The sequence below is a fragment of the Pinus tabuliformis genome, chromosome 7 (genome assembly GCF_031772625.1).
Source record: "Pinus tabuliformis cultivar Carrire ecotype Pingquan chromosome 7, CPIR1, whole genome shotgun sequence".
In the NCBI taxonomy this organism is placed as follows: Eukaryota; Viridiplantae; Streptophyta; class Pinopsida; order Pinales; family Pinaceae; genus Pinus; species Pinus tabuliformis.
Window position 1 is genome coordinate 1,252,651,777 of NC_142293.1, and position 20,922 is coordinate 1,252,672,698.

Here is a 20,922-nt window from a genome sequence, read left to right on the forward strand (position 1 = left end):
AAAAAGTATGTTAACAGGGAAAAAAAAGTATGTTCTAAGGGTATCCATTCCAAAAAACCGTATACCAGCCATTCTGGCATTTCGGGGACTTGGGGACGCCTAAAAAATGTCCTAAAATGAAATCCATTCCTGCAGATAAGTATGTTTCATGGGTGGTTTAAAAAAAAGTATGTTTCATGGGTATCCATCCCAACAAAACCATGTACCAGCTGTTCTGGCATTTCGGGGACTTAGGGACCCCTAGGAAATGTCCCCAAATTGTTGAGGACTTACTTCGGGACCCCTAGAAAACACCCTCAAACTGTTGAGGACTTCATTCGCAACTGGGGGACTTCTTGGTTGTACGAAAAACATTTAGGGCAAATTTTAAGGATATTCCAAGCATGCATTGTCAATTTTGACAATGGAGTCATGGACATTGTCACATTGATGATTGGACACTATGATCATTTTTCCCTTCCATTTTATTTGCAGTATACAGAATCTAAATCTGAATCTGTATAAGTTGCAGCTCAAAACATGGGTTTTCATCTGCGTTTTTAGTGATTTAACTATTGTTTTTCAGCAGCAACATTACAGTAAGGAAAGCCTCCATGTCAACAAACCAAGATATGCAACATCTTAACAATCTGATCCTTCTGGTCATTGCTCTTGTTCTCATTTTTGGGGTCATCTTAGCTTTTACATATTGTGCATAGGTGTCCACGAGTTATTACTGTCCAGTTCTTCCACCATTCCAACCTCAAGCATTGTGAAAACAATCAAATAGTAGTGACTCAGATTAGGTGCTAAATGTTTGAATACATTCCCTTCAATCACCTTCTCAGTCTAAAATACAAGTCGACTCAATACAAAATGCATGCATGTATATCCCAAAGTGTTTTGTGGTGGTTTTCAACATAGTTGTAAAAGTCTGCAGAACCTATTGAAAAGGGAATGTCTTTTAACATAATCATAAGCAGCAAGAAATATAAGGAAAGATTGTCATAGAGACAGGCAATTATCTATAGACTCTTCATGGACCTTATTGCAAATTGAAAATAGATGCACTTAAGTTTCCTAAAGCTAAACTCCATTTTGCTCATGTCCAGGTGGCAATAATGACGACAATAATAGAATGTCACTCAGCCCTGCATAACACTATATGGTATAAACCATTATGCTAACAAGCAGCTACAAATGTTTATACTGAATTCTAAAAGTTTTAATAGTTATTATTGTTAACATTTGATTGCTATTCCCAACCTGCCATTCCCTAAAAATTTTGGGTGTGCAGTCTAACTGTCCCGAGGATGCATCTTCCCATCCCCACAGTTCCCCATCCCAAAAACCAATGCAACATATGCAGATAAGTATTTTGTCGTATCAAGAACTTTAACATCTAAAATGACAAACATCACTGTATACCCAATAATAAGTATTGCATACATGGTCAAGACAAAAGTATGACCAATAGTTTTTCCTCCATGAAAAGTTCTCAGAAAACCCCTCTTTGTTGCATGACTCGTGCATCCCCAATTACATGAGGTCGTATATTGTAACATAAGACTTCAATGAAGTACGAGCTATAATTTTAACTTATGAACCCAAGATTACAAGGTTCAAATGCTATGTACCAAAGGATTCCTGTTCACATCCTTGTACAACAAATAGCGTGAACGAGTCTTCCCCAGAGCTGCATACCTGCATAAATATATTAGCAAAGAGACAATTGCGTTAGAAGTTGGATACATGGATTCTCTTAAACATTGGATGAAAAAGGCTTTTCTTCCCTATAATAAGTAATACCATTGTGGTACAAATGGAGCCATCCAAATAACATCACCAGCTTGTACTGGATGCCTGTGATATAAGTAAACAAAAGTGTCAAAGAACGAAGGTAACCTATATTGTATAGACATCAAATAAAGTTCTTAAAGAACACAAATTTTATCCTCGAAATAATTTGTAGAATGTAATTACAAACAGAAATGAGGTCAAACATTTGAGAGTTTAAAAAAATTCATTAAAAGAATATCTATTTCCCACAAACATTTAAAGAAGATTATGGTGTTTCTTCATGAAGCCAACAACTAGAATAAATAAGCTTTCCCAATTTTAATCTATTTTTCCACTTAGAAAGTAGTAATTCACTCCCCTATAATCATTTTACCATATTATGATAAATCAGTAGCCTTCTTTAGAAATATTGAAATTAAAATATTTAATTGTGAGTTACTTGTAACAGGACTGAGCATGAATCGAAAAAAATGTGATAAATAGCAACAAAAACTTTGCATGAAAGAGGAAGAACAAGAAAAAATAGTAAGAATGAATTTACATAAAGCCCCAGATTAATGAATGCCCAAGGAAATTAGGATGCAGAGAACTCCAAGCTCTCAAACCCAACATCAAATTAAGCTTGCCAATCATAGTATTACAGAAATTTTGGAATTAGGATCCACTAGAGATGAAAGCACAGACCAAGAAATGTAGTGAAAACGATCCATTTGAGGAAGGCTTTCTTTCAGAAATGAAGGGGGAGAAAATCTCATTTTATTAAAACTGTTCAAAGATCCAAAATCGCATAATGGAAAACCAGTTTAAAGGAGAGGAAATTATCTTCCTGAGACAACAAGGAAAGGCAACCAAGCAAGAACAAAAGAAAACTTATTAGTGTCAAAATGCGGTCAGTGGAACTAAGGATGTTACATCATGTGTATCAGACTAAGAGACTTCGAAGGCACCTGTAGTCTATGTTTGTAACATAAACAGATCAATAAGTTTAGAATCTACAGCAAGATATAAAGCACAAAGTTGTAAGCGTAAAAAATGTGGCATTATAACCATAAACCATTAAGAGAGTCGGCCCTTCAGCAATATTATAACCATATAGAATCATGCAGGACTTACTAGACGCTATTTAGAGGATATTGTTGGAAATGTAACTAGTTTCGGTCATCATAATTGTTGTTGTACTCATTTCAATATGTATATTATGTAACAAACAAACGAAGAAAAAGAAAAAATTATTATGATAAAGCATGGATTTCTTGCTCTTTATTGATGGTCTTCTAGGTAAAAACAAGTTCTTCGTGCTTCTAGGGTTTATTAGGTCATAGGATATATTGTCATGATCCAAGAGAGTCAACATCATGTTTATAAGACCCTTCCGGGAAAAATATATCTTGTAAAAGAATTTATTTTGAGTCTAGAAAGTCCTAGAAACCTCCAAAGTACAAGTCAGCCCTGGTAGCTTCAAGTTGGCCTAAAGGAGGGAATTCGACCCCTTGGAAAGGCTATATAAAGGAGCAGTTCGACCTCATTGGGTATTCACTCACTCACAAGTCCGATCTCAAGAAGAAAGATCGATTTGTAGTTGGCAAGCAAGATAAGAAGATAGTGAAGTTCTAGAAGAAGAAAGGAAGGACAAAAATCTTGTTTTGGGCTCTATATCTCTCACACATACGAAGGATTAGGGTTTTTGCAGCTTCCAAGAAGGACGAAAATTGCAAGTCTAAGTTGTAGTAGGACGAGTTGCAATATCAAGTAACTGGGAAAGAAATATACTCTAGTTTAACTTCGTTGACCTATGAAGTGTTGAGAAATCTAGGGCATTAGCATTAGGACGATTTCTCTTCGATTAGTAACTACTTGTGAATGTTTTTTACTTCTTTAGATTAGGATCTTCTTCTTCTTAGATTATTAGTGTTCTTATTCATCAAATAGTAACCAATGCATGAACATTAATAGACAAGAGATACAGAATGTAGGCTATCAGCCAAGGCCAAAACCTCTCACTCTTTGATAGGAAAACCTGCACAAATTCTTCTTATAGATATTCCAATTGACAAATACCAAGACCAAGACCCTTGACCTATTATCCACTCCAAGACCAAGACACTAGTTCCCCAGACTGTCTTCTTCTCTTTTCTTCTTCCTGACTCCTCTTCCTCTTTGACCTTCTTAACACTGATACCTTATCCTCAACAAACTGTAGATCTACTAGATATTGCACCGAAACATTGTCAATGTAATGTCACCAGGATGTGACCACTGTAGCAGCATCGAGACACTGTGATAGATCTCAAAACTATAGTTCCTTCATAGTACTTCATTGTGGTCTTCCTATGTTGTAACATTGGGACTCTTTAAGCAAAGTCTTTCAGAAGAAAGCACATAAGAGAAATTTTTGACCGATGCGTTCCGAACCAACAAGTGTGGTTCATCATCAGGTCCTGATGATAAACCACACTTGTTGGTTCGTTTCGTCCGAAAGACTTTGCTTAATTCATTATGGATCACAGAAGCTTGAATACAGAAATTGAGACTCTTTCTCAGACATCCAAACCCTTGTTACTATGATATCCTCTTCATCCCTAATCTAAGTTCCTAATGTACTTTGTCACCGCAACTATGATCCGAATTCCTATGATACGAGCTTTTGTGATCCGAATTTATCACTGCCACAGTCCACTGAAAATCTCAGAGATGTATCTAAACTTCATTGTCCTTTGTTACCCAAAATATCAAAGAGATCTGAATTCTCTTCACTATGTGACTTCCAAACCTCTTCACTGTAGCTATCCATCCGAATTTCAGAGGGTTGTCCACACTGTTCACTGTAATTACCATCCGAAAATATCAAAGGAATCTGAACTTTGAACTGTCCTAATGTGAGGACCCTTCACGCCTATTTATAGTGGTTTCCTTCCATATGAGTATATGAAGGGTTGTGTCTCTAAATGGGTGAGCCGACGTGTGCTATTTACTTCATTTGCAGGCCAACTTGAAGAGGAGGATTGTACTTGTCTTTGGAGGGCTTCTAGAGACTTTCATAAACTCATATACATTTGACACGTGCTCAAGAAGAGTTCTTCATACATGACATTAATTCTTTTGACAATTCCTAACGGCTCACAATGGGAGCCATCTACAATAAAACCTTTTGCTCATGAAACCCATGAAGCAAGGCATAATAATAATTTTATTTTTCTTCTCTTCATTTTTACAATTACATGTCATTTTGAAGACCAAACCTAGTTCCACTTTTCAACACTCCCTCTTAACTAGGGAGGTATTCATAATGGCAATTGGTCATTCTCAATCTGAAGAATTTCTCATAAGAAGAGTCGGATTGGTAATACACCTGTCTAGCATCATATTTAACTAGCATTGTCATATAGCAAGGCCTTGACTAATAGCTCTATCCACATGATCAGAGCACAATGCTGACGAGACCAATGATTTATAAACACCATAATCATTGTCTCTCAAGATGCATACTCCACCCGAGTGTTCATATAGTATGGCCTACTTTGGACTACTCTTATCTTGGATAGTTAGTCCTCAAAGAATATCAGTCCTCTACGACTACTCTTATCTTGGATGCCCTATCTCATCCTCAAACAACATCAATGCCAGATGTTTACCCAATCCTCCATTCTATCTTCCCAGGTGAAGACCAGAATGATGTGTCTATCTCTCCCTCTCAATTAGGGAGGGCATATCAAATTCCAATAAAGGAATGTACTCATTCCTATGGATGGAATGTACCTAAGCTCCCTCTTGGATTAGGAATTTCCAAGTTTCTTCCAAGTAAGAAACTTGTTTTCAGGCTCCCTCTTAATTAGGGACCTACAGCAGCTCCTCAACCAGCTGCTTGAAGAGCTCCTTCCTTCGATGTCATGAATTTCTTTGTCAAGGAGTCTTCATCTTTTGGGGCTTCTTCATAGGGCACAAACCATCCATCACTTTCATCCATGAGTCAGTCATGTCATTATTCCTTTCATCAGAAAGTGATCCATTAGTCTTCATCTGGCCTTGCTTCATGTCATGTTGCCTTCTTCATGCCATATTTTCCGGAAGGATCTTACATCCTTCTATATGGTCCTCTTGGAAGACATCCACAATTCTTCCCTTGGAAGACCTGCATAAACCCATCCAGATATTTGTTCAAAAATAAGAAATGAACACTTAAATCAAAATTACCTTTGTGATGGTCTTTCATCATGACATCTTCCAGTGTGCATCAGCATCCTGCATACATGTTGACATATCTCCCAAAGATATCCATTGTCAAGGGTCTCCATCTTTTCCAGACTTCCAATAGAGCCTTCATATCTTTTTGGGAGATTTCCTAGTCAAATCTTCATGATCTTTTGGATGTTGACTGCCTTTACCATGGTTGTATATCTCACGATCTCTTCCTTCCTTTCTTCACAAATTTCATTTCATTCCCAGGAGCTTCCAATCAGAGTTCCTCAATTGTAGTCAACCACCTCATACTTCATATGAGGACATATTATGTTGATTTCATCTAGTGTGATTCATGCCTTCCGGAATCCTTTCATAGGAGGAGATTCCTTTCCTTTGATCATGCTTCTCAAGATAGAGCAGTGATCCATGTTACCTGCAACCATATAACATGACTTTATAATATCAAATACAAGCATACATACCTCATTTACCTTTAGGTCATCTAGGCTTCTTTCAGTAGCTTCCTTGATTGAAAATATCTTCAACCCCTTGATCTACTTCATTTCTTATGTCATCATACCATCATCCCATGAATTCCACAAGTTGGAGTTCCTGATGAAACACTTGCTTCCTCTTTAGATCGGTGAACCCTCCGATGAGGATTCCATCATAGAATCTTGAGGATCTTTCATATCCCTATCCAGCAAATGTTTCCTTTTGACTTGATGTATGATGAGACTTGTCCTAGATGACTTCTTCCTTTCCTTAAGTTTCCAATGAGGTTCCCAAGAGCTATATCCTTCATATTTGACTACCATAGATTTTGTTCCAATTGTCCTTCATGTTTCCTTATGGTGATGTCACAAGCTCTTGCTTCTAATGCTTTTCCTCTTACAGCTTCCTCCACTTCTTTGATGAAATGGACTTCTTCTCTATCTTCCTTGTTATTGCCCTTTTTGAGCTTAGGACAATCTTTCCTGTAATGCTCATAGCATCGAGTCTTAGCTATGATATTCTCTCCTTTCGACAAATGTTTGAATACATTTTTTCCCTCAACCTGTCTTATTCTATCTTGCATAGAAATCACAAGTTGTTGAATGGAATAGCTTTCTTATCCTCATAGACATTTGTTACCTTGTTCATTAGTTAGTGTATTTACTATTTAGAACAATGAAGATTATCTCATCCCAAATCTTGCAATTTAGATCTTACGAAGATAACCTTTTATCCTTTGATACCTTCAATGACCTTCTTTATCGCATCTTTAGAGAATAGTTCTTATCATATATCTCTTTGATGTCTCCAATCCTACTATATAGGGATGAGGGGACCTTTGACTAATTTCATAAGAATCCCTTGAGCCCTTTGATCCCTTTCCATGTATTTAGATAATGCTTGACCTTCAGATGGTTTGGAGACTTTTCCATTGAAATGACTTCACTTTCTTCGAGGACTATGTCTATCCTCCTTTTCCATGCAAGGAAGTTCAATGACCCAACTAGCTTATAGATCTCCTTGCAAAACGAAGTCATTTTACTATATTAGATTATAGAATGAAAGATACTTACTTGACAAGTGAAGATGAAATCTTCAACTTGATCACTTTGATGGTGGTTGAAGAAGATGTATTAGTGCCCCTTTTGGATGATCTTCTTTCAAATGAAAATCCCTTCTTCAATAAAAGGAGATTGCTCCTTTTATGATGACAACGCCTTTAGATCTAGCTCCCTTTGTTGATGGTGATTGATGAGGATGTTTTGATGCTTCCTCGGATGATCTTCTTCAAGGATAAGGAGGGGATCCTTGCTTCAATGAGAGGGAACTTGCCTTATAGCTTTTGAAGATGATGACAATGCCTTCTAGCCTTCAAGATACTTCGACTTTCTCGGTGGTGAATGAGTGCAGATCAGAAATGCTTCTCTTGGATGTCTATGCTTTGTGCCACCTTGAATTGTAGATCTCTTCAGCTTGATGAGGGTCTTTGTGGTCTTTTGATGATGACTAGAGAATCCAACACTTTTGCTGGTGTAGACTTCTACTTGCCTTGATTTGTAGATCTATTCACCTTGAGTAGAAATAAGGCTTTGTCCTTGAATATTTGATGATCCCAAGACTTCTTTTGAAGTAAACTTTCTTCTTTGATCTAGCATTTGATTCTTCAATGTAGATGTTTGAACTTTCGCTTTCATATCCTTTGATTTGCTTTGATGACATTCTTGAAATCTGATCCTTGAGTGTCTCTTTGATTAGATGCCCTTCCTTAACTATCACCTTAGCTCTGATATCATGTTGAGAAATCTAGGGCATTAGCATTAGGTGATTTCTCTTCGATTAGTAACTGCTTGTGAGTGGATCTTCTTCCTCTTAGATTATTAGTGCTCTTATTCATCAAACAGTAACCAATGCATGAACATTAATAGACAAGAGACAGAATGTAGGCTATCAACCAAGGCCAAAACCTCTCACTCTTTGATAGGAAAACCCGCACAAATTCTTTTTATAGAGATTCCAATTGACAAATACCAAGACCAAGACCCTTGACCTATTAGCCACTCCAAGACCAAGACACTAGTTCTCCAAAGTGTCTTCTTCTCTTTTCTTCTTCTCGACTCCTCTTCCTCTTTGACCTTCTTAACACTAAGACCTTCTCCTCAACAAATTGTAGATCTACTAGATATTGCAGCAAAACATTGTCAATGTAACGTCACCATGATGTGACCACTGTAGCAGCACCGAGACACTGTGCTAGATCTTAGAACTATAGTTCCTTCATAGTACTTCACAATGGTCTTCCTTTGTTGTAACATTGAGACTCTTTCTCAGACATCCAAACCCTTGTTACTGTGATATCCTCTTCATCCCTGATCTCAGTTCCTTACGTACTTTGTCACTGCAACTGTGATCCGAGCTTCTGTGATCCAAATTTATCATTGCCACAGTCCACCCCGAAAATCTCAGAGATGTATATAAACTTCATTGTCCCTTGTTACCCGAAATATTAGAGATTTGAATTCTCTTCATTGTGTGACTTCCAAACTTCTTCATTGTAGCTATCCATTCGAATTTCAGAGGGTTTTCCAAATTGTTCACTGTAATTGCCATCTGAAAATCTCAGAGGAATCCGAACTCTGAACTATCCTAATGCGAGGACCCTTCACGCCTATTTATAGTGGTTGCCCTCCATAAATAAGATGACCTGAGTATATGAAGGGTTGTGTCTCTAAATGGGTAAGCCGACATGTGCTATTTACTTCATTTGGAGGCTGACTTGAAGAGGAGGATTGTGCTTGTCTTTGGAGGGCTTCTAGACACTTTCATAGACTCATATACATTTGACACATGCTCAAGAAGAGCTCTTCATACATGACATTAATTCTTTTGACAATTCCTAAAGGCTCACAATGGGAGCCATCTACAATAAAACCTCTTACTCATGAAACCCATGAAGCAAGGCATAATAATAATTTTATTTTTCTTCTTTTCATTATTTACAATTACATGTCATTATGAAGATTGAACCTAGTTACACTTTTCAACATGAAGAAGTTGTCTTGATCAAGGAAGACCTCTTGAAGAGTTGAGTTAGGGTTTCTACAGCAGCTACAGGGCCAAAATTGCAAGTCAAAGTTGGAGTACTAACGTTGGCAGGTCGAAGTTGCATTTTGTAGTTGGTTGGTGCTAAGTCAAGGAAGGACTTGTTGGAAGGGCTGACTTGGTACTTGGAGGACTTGGTCTAGGATTTGGGTCTTTGTTGTTCTCCCATTGGAGGCATTTTTCCTTGGCTGAGAACTTAATTTTTGTGTCCTCTATTGTTTCTATTTTTGTTCTTGATATTTGTTTGATGAAAATATCTAAATAAAGAAGACAAGAAGACTAACTAAGTTCTCAAGCAAATATTATGGGAAAGGAAAATTGATTTAATAAGTTGCTACTTTAAAATTTCCAACATAGTATCAAAGCTAAGGTGGACAAGGAGGCAAGTGGAATAATCATCATGTGGACACAAGAAGAGGTTGATTGTTAACAAGAATCATTTGTGGAAAGGACACTAAAAAAAAGTAGAGGGTTTGTTGATCTAGAAGGAGGGTTTCTACATTGAAGAAAATCAAGACTACATCAAGCTCTCATCAAAGGAAGGTTTGAGAGGAAGACTACAAGAAAGGGTTGTCTCTTGAAAAGAGGAAGATCTACTTTATAAGCTCATTGAAAGGTATCTTTGAAGGAAGCATCAAAGGGATCTTGGTATAATTTATCACTCTTAAATGTTGTTGTTGAAGGAATCCTAGGAAACATTTTTCAAGGAAATTATTGAAGTTTCTTCAAAAGTCTTGAAGGCATCAAGAAAGGTTGAAGACATCATCAAGGAAGAGGAGAATCTTGGTTATCAAGTAAGTATCATATTATTACTCTATGTCTGAATCTACAGGTCATATGGGTTCTCTCTGTAAGGAGAGCAATAAGCTCGTTGGAGCATCAAATTACCTAGAATGGAAGAAAAGGATTGACCTGACACTGATAGAGCATGAGGTAATGGAATATGTAATTGGGGAAATCACTAAACCTAGAAAAGACAAGACTCAAGAACTAGCAAAGTACAAGAAAGGGGAAGTAAGGGCACAAAGGATCATAGTTGAATCAATCAAGGATCCTCTTGTTCCATTTGTTGAAATATGTAACTAGGTTCGGTCTTCATAATAACATGTGTAATCATGATTTTATGTAATTAATGAAAAGAAGAAAAATAAAATTATTTTATGCTTGAGGCATGGGTTTCATGCTCAAGGAATTTTATTTTTGTAGATGAAGCTCCCATTGTGAGCTATTAGGTTTGGTCATTAAGTCATAAAGTCAATTGAGTCAATGTCATGTATTGAAGACCCATTTGGGCATGTTACATATTGTAAAAAGAGAATTTATTTGAGTCATAAACCCTCCAAGACCTTGTCACAAGTACTTCATCTAGTCAGCCTTCAAAAGGAGATGAAGATCATTCTAGAAGAGGATGTCAGCCTAGTCACAAGCACAAGTCAGCTTATTTAGCATGGACAAACTACTATATAAAGGAGGACTCGACCTTATAATCAGCAAAAGGAATGGGAAGGAGAGCGAATAGTTTTTGGCATTGTTTTGGGTCATCTTCCTCGCATGTGTCACAGAGACTAGGTTTTTTGTAGTAAGGTTATATCAGTCCTTGAAGAAGCCAAGAAGGAGATCACCAAACCAGCATTCTTGCTAGCCAAAATCACAAAGGGAAGTCTCCAAGTCAAGCGAAGAAGGAAAGCATCACCAAACTCCTCCAATTAGCTCACACGTGTGGAATTGCAGAGGTTCAGGCAGGCCGAGAATTGCAGGACTGTGGAAAAGGGCCGAAATTTCAGAGTAGCCGAGATTAGCAGTGCAAGAAGTCAGTTTGACTAGTGTTGACTTGGGCAAGAAGGAGAAGCTGTGAAAAAGGTCTTGTGACTTGGTCTTGGAGAGGTTAGTAGGTCAAGGGTCTTAGTCTTGGAATTCATCACTTGAAGATTCTATAAGAAGAAGAATTCGTTTGGGTTTTCCTCTCAAGTTGGAGAGGTTTTGGCCCTGGCTGATCGCCTACATCTTGTGTCCCTTGTCTCATTATTGTTTATGTTTTGATAGTTGTTTGATGAAGTAAACACTCTAATAATCAAAAGCTAAAGAAGAACCTAATCAAAAGAAGTAAAAAGTATTCACAAGCAGTCATCATTTCTAGAGAAATCACCTCTTATCTCTGCCCTAGATTTCTCAACATGGTATCAAAGCTAAGGTGACAAATCAAGGAAGGGCAACTCAATAAGGGACACTCAAGCAATCAAGGACCAAAGTTCTAGAAGGGCATCAAAGCATCTAGAAAAACATCTCATCTTCAAGGCATTTTGAAGACAAGGTCTACATCATCTTCTTGAAGAAAAGTGTCAAAACCCTAGATCGATCAAAGAAGAAGTCTACACTAGAAGCATTATTGGGATCCTCGCTCAAGATCAAGGAAAGAGACCACAAAGACCATACCTCTACAAATCAAAGTAACTTGAAATCTACTCATCCAAGAGAAGCAAGATCAAGGACGTTGTCATCATCATCAAAGGATTCAAGGTGATCTCCCTCTCTTTGGAGCCAAGGATCACTCTTAAAGAAAAGCATCTTCAACAAGAAGTTTTCAATTTCCTATATCATCATCAAATTCAAGAAGGCAGCAGGTTGAAGGAGCATATTCTCAAGTAAGTATATTTATGTCTACATCTGAATCTGTCAAAATGTCTTTTTGCAAGGAAAGCAACAAGTTGGTTGGGGCTTCAAATTTTCTTGCATGGAAGAAAAGGACAAATCTAAACCTCATAGAAAATGAGGCCATGGAACATGTTAAGGGCTCAATCACCAAACCTCCAAAAGAGGATGCTCAAGCACTTGCAAGGTATGTGAAAGGGGAAGTAAGTGTTGAAAAGTGTAACTAGGTTTGGTCTTCATAATGACATGTAAATATGATTTTATGTAATCAGATGTAAATAAGAAAAATGAAATTATTATATTGACTTGCTTCATGGGTTTCATGAGCAAGGATTTTGTTTTTGAGTCAAGACTCGCATTGAGAGTCTTTAGGATTTATTTGTCATCTAGTCATAAAATGTAAGAGTCATTGTCATGTAAATGAAGTCATGTTACATTTTGTAAAAGGTCAATATTGCCCATGTAAAGTATCCTCCAAGAAATTGTCAGCAAACCTCTTCAAGTCGACCTACAAACAATGAAGAAGTTGTTAGATCAAGTCGGCCTAACTCCAACTGTCAAGTCGGCCTAAAGACCCAGTGAAGAAGTGTATATATAGAGGAACTTGGCCTCATTTAGAGACACATAATTCGGATAAGAAATTCGATCTGATTTCAGCGAAGAGAAGTGCAGAAGGAAGTGTGAAGAAGAAGTAGTGAAAAGGGTTTTCTCTAGGGTTACAAAAGTCACTCTTCTAGGGCAGCGAAGAAGGTTCTTTTGGGGAAGCGAAGAAGGGATCTTCTGGATCAGCGAAGAAGGCAGTAGATAGGATTCTTCTGGGCACACAAAGAAGGATTCTTCTAGGACTTGCGAAGTAGAGTTTTCTTCTAGGACTTGCGAAGTAGAGTTTCTTCTGGGATAGTGAAGGAAGAAATCTTCTGGCGCAGCAAAGGAAAGACTCTTCTGAGTAATCAAAGTAGAGACTGAGCTTCTCTATAGAATACCTAGAGACTGAGATTCTCTAGGGAAGTTGTGAAGGTGCAGGGAAAAAGGATAGAGACCGAGTTTCTCTAGAAGGAACCGAAAAGGAGCAGTTCTAGATCAAGAAGAAAGGAGAAGGAAGGAAGAGGCAAAGCATCAAGGTTGGTGACAAGGTTCTTTGAGAGGATACTAAGGTCAAGGGTCTGTGTCAAGGTCTTGGTACTTATCAATTGAAGATCTAGAAGAAGAATTTTGATTGGGTTTTCCTCTTAAGAGGTGAGAGGTTTTGGCCCTGGCTAGAGAAGCCTACATACCGTGTCACTTGTCTTTTATTATGCATTTTGGTAATTGTCTTGATGAAAGAACACATTAATAAGCTAATGAAGAAAAGATTATAAGATAAGAAGTAAAAGTATGTCACAAGCAATTATCAAGTAGAACTTTGAATGCCCTAGATTTCTCAACATGGTATCAGAGCTTAGGTGTTGAAGACAAGAAGGGGCAGTCAAAGCAAGTTAACACACAAGAATCGATCTTCAAAGAAAGCATCAAAGCAAGTCGAAGTGTTAATTTTAGGTATGTTATATGCTTAGAGCAATTTATTTCAATTTTCACAATTAGCTCCATATCTTTTCTAGATTAGCAACCACATCAGCATTAAAGTAAACTGCAAATAGAACATAAACATAAATCGCAGAAGACAAGCCAAGACAAGAGGACACAAGATGTGGCGCTAGCCAGGGAAAAACCCCAATGTGAGGAAACCCTTGATCAATTCTTCTTATATGTTCTTCAATATTTCAGCAGAGAGAGAGAGATAGTACGTTTACAACAGAAGTCAACACTTTGACTTATCTAGATAAGAGCATAGATCATCTCTAAGAAGATGACACATGAGATCAGTTGAAGACATGCTGCTTCAACTAATTCTCCAAGGTGACTCCTTCACCTATCATTGTGTTACATTTCGTCATCATGCTGCACCTCACCACGCTGCACCATGTTGCACCCACCATCACTATGTTGCATCTCATCATGCTTCATTAATCATGACTGTACCCATCATTGTACTGCATTATGTGCCATTGCTGCACCATGTTGCCATCATGACCTATGTGTTGGCTGCACCTTACTTGCTTGTTGTCCCTTGCTTGCTTGTTGTTCCTAGCATGCTTGTTGTCCTTAGTGTTACACAAAAATATCATCACTATGATTATTTGCAGTCAGTATGGGTCTATCATCACTTGTACTGTCCTCCTAAGCAAGTCTCAGACCTCGGCTCTTCAAGTCAAGCTTTGAAAATGGGAGAAAGACATTAAAAATCAATGAAACTCTGGTTCCACACTTTCTCTCATTGTCACCTGCGGTCCCGCACCTTCTGTGTACAAAAACTAAGGACCTGCCCGCTCTGTCCCTAAAGGTGTGGGTGCGGACCCCTGTGAAAGTCAAAAGGCGCAAGTTTTATCTTAAAAAACTCACTTTGGGTTAATTCTAGAGGATTCTAGAAGGAATTTTGACGTGGATTGTTCGCTCTGAGGTGGTTCATGCATCCCAAAAGAGAAGGAGCTAATCCCTTGATGAGAGGAGCTATCCCTTTGAAGGAGGGCTTTATCCCTTTGAAGGAGGACCTAGTAACTTCCCTCCATTGCACTATAAATTTAGGCATTGGGCTGGTTGCTGGAGAGGTTAGAAGCTGAACATTTTTGAGGGTAAATGCTGGTGAAATCAAGACTTCCTAGTTGAGCTTAAGAGGAGAGATCACATACCTTTTTGGCTTCATTGGGGAGTGAGTGAAACTTGTCAAAGTAGAGGAGACTTCTTGTTGGACCCTGGGAGGAGCTTGTACAGCGTCAAGGCACAGGTTGTAAAGTTCTTGTTCTTTTGAATTAATACAATCAAACTCATTTTTCTCAACAAGTATCTCATGTTATTTGTTTCATGGACTCCTTGACTTTCATGTTAAATATGTTTTATGATATTGGCTTTTCAGGTGCTATTTAATTTGTTTGCCTTGTTTGTGTTTGCAGATTCACGACAAAGGAGCTCATTTGGATCGAAGGAGCGAGGGCATCCACAAACTTGCGTTGGACCTAAGGTAGGCCCTAAAAACACTTGTTTGCCATTGTTTATAAAAGCATATCTAGAGAAAGATAGTGTCTGGTTGGTTTGCTTGTCATTAGGTCTTCTTTAGATTCTAGGAAGGTCTATCTTGTCCGCAAGATCGACTTATTCCGTGCGACACTTAGCATGCTTGTTGTTGCATGCTAGTTGTCCCTTGCATGCTAGCTGTAACATTGCATGCTTGGTGTACTTGCTAGTAAGTACCATACAACTATTCCAATGTTAGTTAGTTGTCCCTTGCATGCTGCTCTCCTTCGGAGACAGATGCTCTGGCTGTTTTGGCAGTTCCTGGCAGTTCCGGCTATTCTAGTTGTTCCCGGCAGTTCCGGCAGTCCCGGTAATTCTGGATTTTCTAGCAGTTCTGAATTTTCCGGCAATTCCAGCTTTTTCGGTAGTTCCAGCTGTTCCGGCATTTCCAGCTTTTCTAGCAGTTCCGGCTTTTCCAGCGTTTCCAGCAGTTCTGTCTTTTCCGGCTTTTCCGGCTTTTCCGGCAGCTCCGGCTTTTCTGGCTTTTCCAACAGTTCTGTCTTTTCCGGCAGTTCTGGCTTTTCCGACAGTTCTGGCTTTTCCGGCATTTCTGGCTTTTCTGGCTTTTCCAGCATTTCCGGCTTTTCCAGCAATTCCGGCTTTCTGCCCTCTAGATCAGGGCAACATTATTCCTTAGGATATCTCCTCCTACTAAAACCCAAAGACAAGTAGAGAGAGGAAGAGATCCCAAGTGTGTTGAAATGACTTGAAGGCCACCTCTATTTATACTAAAACGTTGAGCACATGTGGGGTTTATTTGGTTGCTAGCCGACCTTGATGAATTGTCTTATAACGCAAATAAATTCATAATCCATGAATACTTATCGAAATCAGATGATCTTAGATCAATCCTACACCTCTCAATGAGAGGGATCCAAGAAAAATATCAGCTGCCATAAATAAGATGACCCACATGGAGTTTGGCCCTAGTTGCCAATTTTAACACTCCCTCTCAACTAAGGAGAACTCCATCCGTTGATCCATATGTCCAACTGTATTATCTCTGCCATCAGTGCCCTACACTGCTCTGCTCTGCTCTACTCTACTTTGCTCTGCTCTGCTGAACCATGAAGAAGAAGAATTGATCAAGAATGTCTCATACCATTCTCTACTGACCCGAAGTCAGTTTCATCTGAAGAGAGTGTGTCACATCACTCTTACTGACCTGAAGTCAGTTTTATTGATCCCAGATCAATATCACAAGAGAGTGTCTCAAACCACTCATACTGATCCTAGATCAATGTCACAAGAGAGTGTCTCAAACCACTCATACTGATCCCAGATCAATTTCATTGATCCCAGATCAATGTGACAAGAGAGTGTCTCAAACCACTCATGCTGATCCCAGATCAGTTTCATTGATCCCAGATCAATGTCACAAGAGAGTGTCTCAAACGACTCATACTTATCCAGATCAATGGAGGTCATCCTAGCATAGGGATTATGGTAGATACAGCGATGCATCCGTCGATAGTACTACTATTGTTCCTATCCTCATTTCCCTGCTCATTGATCAGATGAGAGGTACTTCCCATGAGTCCCAGACTGCATGGGTAGGATGCCTCGACAGGAGAACTAATCATCCTGTCGACAAGAGAACGAATCATCCTATCAATGGATGCCACGGAGAACTAATCATCTTGGCCCACAGGAGAACTAATCATCCTGTTCCACAGTCACCACGGAGAACTAATCATCCTGGCCCACAGGAGAACTAATCATCCTATTCCATAGTCGCCACGAAGAACAAATCATCCTGGCCCACAGGAGAACTAATCATCCTGTTCATAGCGCACCACCAGGGGAGGGTGAGTCGCCCTGTGGTCGTATGTTGCTCTAGTAAGTACCCCAAGCCCCCCAGAGCTCCCAGAGCTCAATGCATGCAACATGCAGGACCCTTATAAGAAGCTCTCTCAACGACTCCAAGTCGTTCAGGAAAGTCAGAGATTTGACCTTTCCCCGGGGCTTTGACAAAATGTCTGCGACCTGTACATCAGTCTCAATGCGATGGAGCCCCCTCGCTCATTGACTTACCATATTGCAAATAAGGCAGTATCTGATGTCTATCTGCTGGAGCAATCATCGAATATAGGATTCCTCAATAATTGAATCCTCCCTCTGGTTGTCACAGAGAATCACAATGGCATTCATCATGTGTACAAACACCTCACTTAAGAGCTTCTGCAACCATGCAGCTTCACACGAGATCATACTTGTAGCTATGTATTCGGTCTCGACGGTGCTTATAGCGACCAACTTCTGCTTCCTGCTCATCCAAGCACTGAGAAGTGCTCTAGTGATCCTCCACACTGCCTGCCCAGTCAGCATTCGAATAATCATGTAGTTTCATATTTCCGATAGTGTATCTCAATCCATGAGAGATTGTGCCCCGAAAATATCTCAAAAGATTCTTGGCACCAATCCAGTGAGGCTCAACCAAATATGAGCTCACCATGCTAACTGCAAAACATATGTCCGGACGGAAGTTCACCAAGAACATCAATGCAAATGAGTCTATGAAACTCAGAGGCATTTCCAAAATCTGGTCCGACATCACTATCATATAACTTCTGAAAGTTAAGATCCTTGAGGTAGTCACAGGGTTGCAATTTATCATTCCACATCCGCAATCCAACTCCCTCTTACCTCTGCAAATGAGAGGGTTTGCACCTGTCAGAAATAGGTCATCCTCATAAGGTGTCGGTATGAGAGGTCTATCATCCACAACCTTCGGGTAATGGTTTGGATCGTTTTCACTCCTAGTGAATCTCAGCTTCATCAGGCAGCTATCAATCCTCTCATACTATGCCTGAGGTGTTTTGCTTCAAGCCATAGAGGGCTTTCTTCCACCTATATACATGAGATTCCCGATCATGAATCTCAAACTCCACGGGTTGTTCCAAACCTATGGACCTGCTGCATGACGGGAATGGTCCCCTTATAAGATTTTCCTTCGGTACATCTCAGACATGTACCTTCATGCTCTACTTGAATTCAGACATCCCTATCACCATTTGACTCACATCAGGTAGGGCCCCATAGGTAGACCTCCAGTGTTATAGATGTGATATGTCAATTGACATGATACCCAATGGACCATCTTGCAACTTGATTCAAATTTCCAACCCTGAACCCATGAGAAAAAGCATCTTTGAAAATTATATTTTTTAACACGTACCTTTCCATCGATGAATGCCACCTTGAAACCTTTGACTTCCATTTCCGAGATGGACACGAGGTTCTTCTTGCGATCAAGTACATAAAAGAGATTCTGTAAATGAATCGAGTTACCCTTATTCAATTGAGAGTTAACATTCCTTACACCCTTTCCGGGATACGTGGCATCGGCTTCAAGTATAATCCCACGATTGTTTCCATCTCTACCAAATTAGAGAGTGCACCCATCTATCCGAAGAAGTGCCTTGAAACACTACAATCTATAAGCCAGATTCCCAAAGAATCTAAAGGAGAGGGCCAATACAAGATAACGCTTATTTATCTTATCAGAAACAACATTTGATTCTTCATACCTGGGGTTCCTTGCTTTCTATTAAGAGTCGGCCATTTCCTTGATGACCTGCATTACATGTCATTCCTTTGATCATTGAAGATGTCCCTGGAATGATTGTTATCATCATCAAGTGATGTGTCCCTGCAATTCGGACACTCCTTTGCATAATGGCCGAACTAGTTATATGCCCTTCCTTCCACCCTGAGATCTGGTCTTCCAATGAAGTGATCGTTAGGTAGGCCATATTCCACTACGCCATTCTGATAATATTCTCTGCTTCGACTTAACCCTTGGTGAATTTGAAGAGGGATGAGGAATCCACTGATCCTTTTGTCCTTTCCCAATTGTCTTCGGTGATTGCTCTTTCACTCTTTCTTGGGCATTGTCTTCACCTCAGCTCTGATACCATGTTAATTTTAGGTATGTTCTATGCTTAGAGCAATTTATTTCAATTTTCACAGTTAGCTCCATATCTTTTCCAGATTAGCAATCACATCAGCATTAAAGTAAATTGTAGATAGAACATAAACATAAATCCCAGAAGACAAGCCAAGACAAGAGGACACAAGATGTGGCGCTAGCCAGGGACAAACCCCAATGTGGGGAAACCCTTGATCTACTCTACATATATGTTCTTCAATAGTTCAGCAGATAGAGAGAGAGAGAGAGATAGTGCGTTTACAACAGAAGTCAACACTTTGACTTATCTAGATAAGAGCATAGATCATTTCTAAAAAGATGATACATGAGATCAGTTGAAGACATGTTGCTTCAACTAATTCTCCAAGGTGACTCCTTCACCTATCGTTGTGCTGCATTTCGTCATCATGCTGCACCTCACCACGCTGCACCATGCTGCACCCATCATCACTACACTGCATCTCATCACGCTTCATAAATCATGACTGTACCCATCACTGTACTGCATTATGTGCCATTGCTGCACCATGTTGCCATCCTGACCTATGTGTTGTCTGCACCTTGCTTGCTTATTGTCCCTTGCTTGCTTGTTGTTCCTAGTATGCTTGTTGTCCTTAGCATCGTTGCTGTTGCATGCTAGTTGTCCCTTGCATGCTAGCTGTAACATTGCATGCTTGGTGTATTTGATGCTAAGTACCATACAACTGTCCCAATGTTAGTTAGATGTCCCTTGCATGCTGCTCTCCTTCGGAGACAGATGCTCCAACTGTTTCGGCAGTTCCTGGCAATTCTAGCAGTTCCGGTTGTTCCTGGCAGTTCCAATTGTTTTCGGCAGTCCCGGCAGTTCCGGCTTTTCCAGCAGTTCTGGCAGTTCCGGCATTTCCAGCTTTTTCGGCTTTTTCAGCTTTTCTGGCAGTTCCAGGAAATGTCGGAACTGTCAGAATTGCCGGGAATAGCTGAAATTGCCAGAACTGCCGGAACTGTCGGGAATAGCTGGAATTACCGGAACTGCCGAGAAAATCCGGAACTGTCGAAACTGTCGGTACTGTCGGAAATAGACGAAACTATCGGTACTGTTGGGAATAGCAGGAATTGCCAGAACTACCGGGAAAATCCGGAACTGCGGGAACTACCGGAACTGTTGGGAATAGCCAGAACTGCTGGGAACTGCCGAAACAGCGGGGAAACCTGACATAGAGGGCAAAAGCTGGAACTGTCGGGAAAAGCCCGAACTGCTGAAATAGCCGGAATAGTCGAAATTTCCGGAACTACCAGAACTGTCGGGAACAACTGGAATTGTCGAAACTACCGGGAACGGCCGGAATTGCCGAAACTATTGGGAACAGCTGAAATTGCCAAAACTACTAGAATTGTCGTAACTACAGTGAACAGCTGGAATTGCCGGAACTGCCAGGAACTGCAGAAACTACCAGGAACAGCCAGAACTGTCGGAACTACCGAGAACTGCCGGAACAGCCAGAGCATCTGTCTCTGAAGGAGAGCAGCATGAAAGGGACGACTAACTAACATCGGGATAGTTGTATGGTACTTAGCAGCAAATACACCAAGCATGCAAGGGACAGCTAGCATGCAATAACAAGCATGTTAAGGACAACAAGCATGCTATGGATGGGTACAGCCATGATTAATGAAGCATGATGAGATGCAGCATAGTGATGATG

At 39.7% G+C, this 20,922-nt stretch overlaps 1 protein-coding gene across 1 annotated transcript in view; it reads right to left on the reverse strand.

Moving 5' to 3' along the window:
• Nucleotides 1-1,101: 1,101 nt before the first annotated feature.
• UGLYAH (ureidoglycine aminohydrolase) overlaps nt 1,102-20,922 on the reverse strand; it is a 369,965-nt gene continuing 350,144 nt past the window's right edge. Inside the window, exons 12-13 of the mRNA XM_089459625.1 lie at nt 1,789-1,842; nt 1,102-1,683 (exon numbers count right to left, since the gene is read on the reverse strand). Coding sequence (XP_089315751.1) covers nt 1,602-1,683; nt 1,789-1,842 — 136 coding nt within the window. The 3' untranslated portion in view covers nt 1,102-1,601. The remainder of the gene's footprint in view (nt 1,684-1,788; nt 1,843-20,922) is intronic.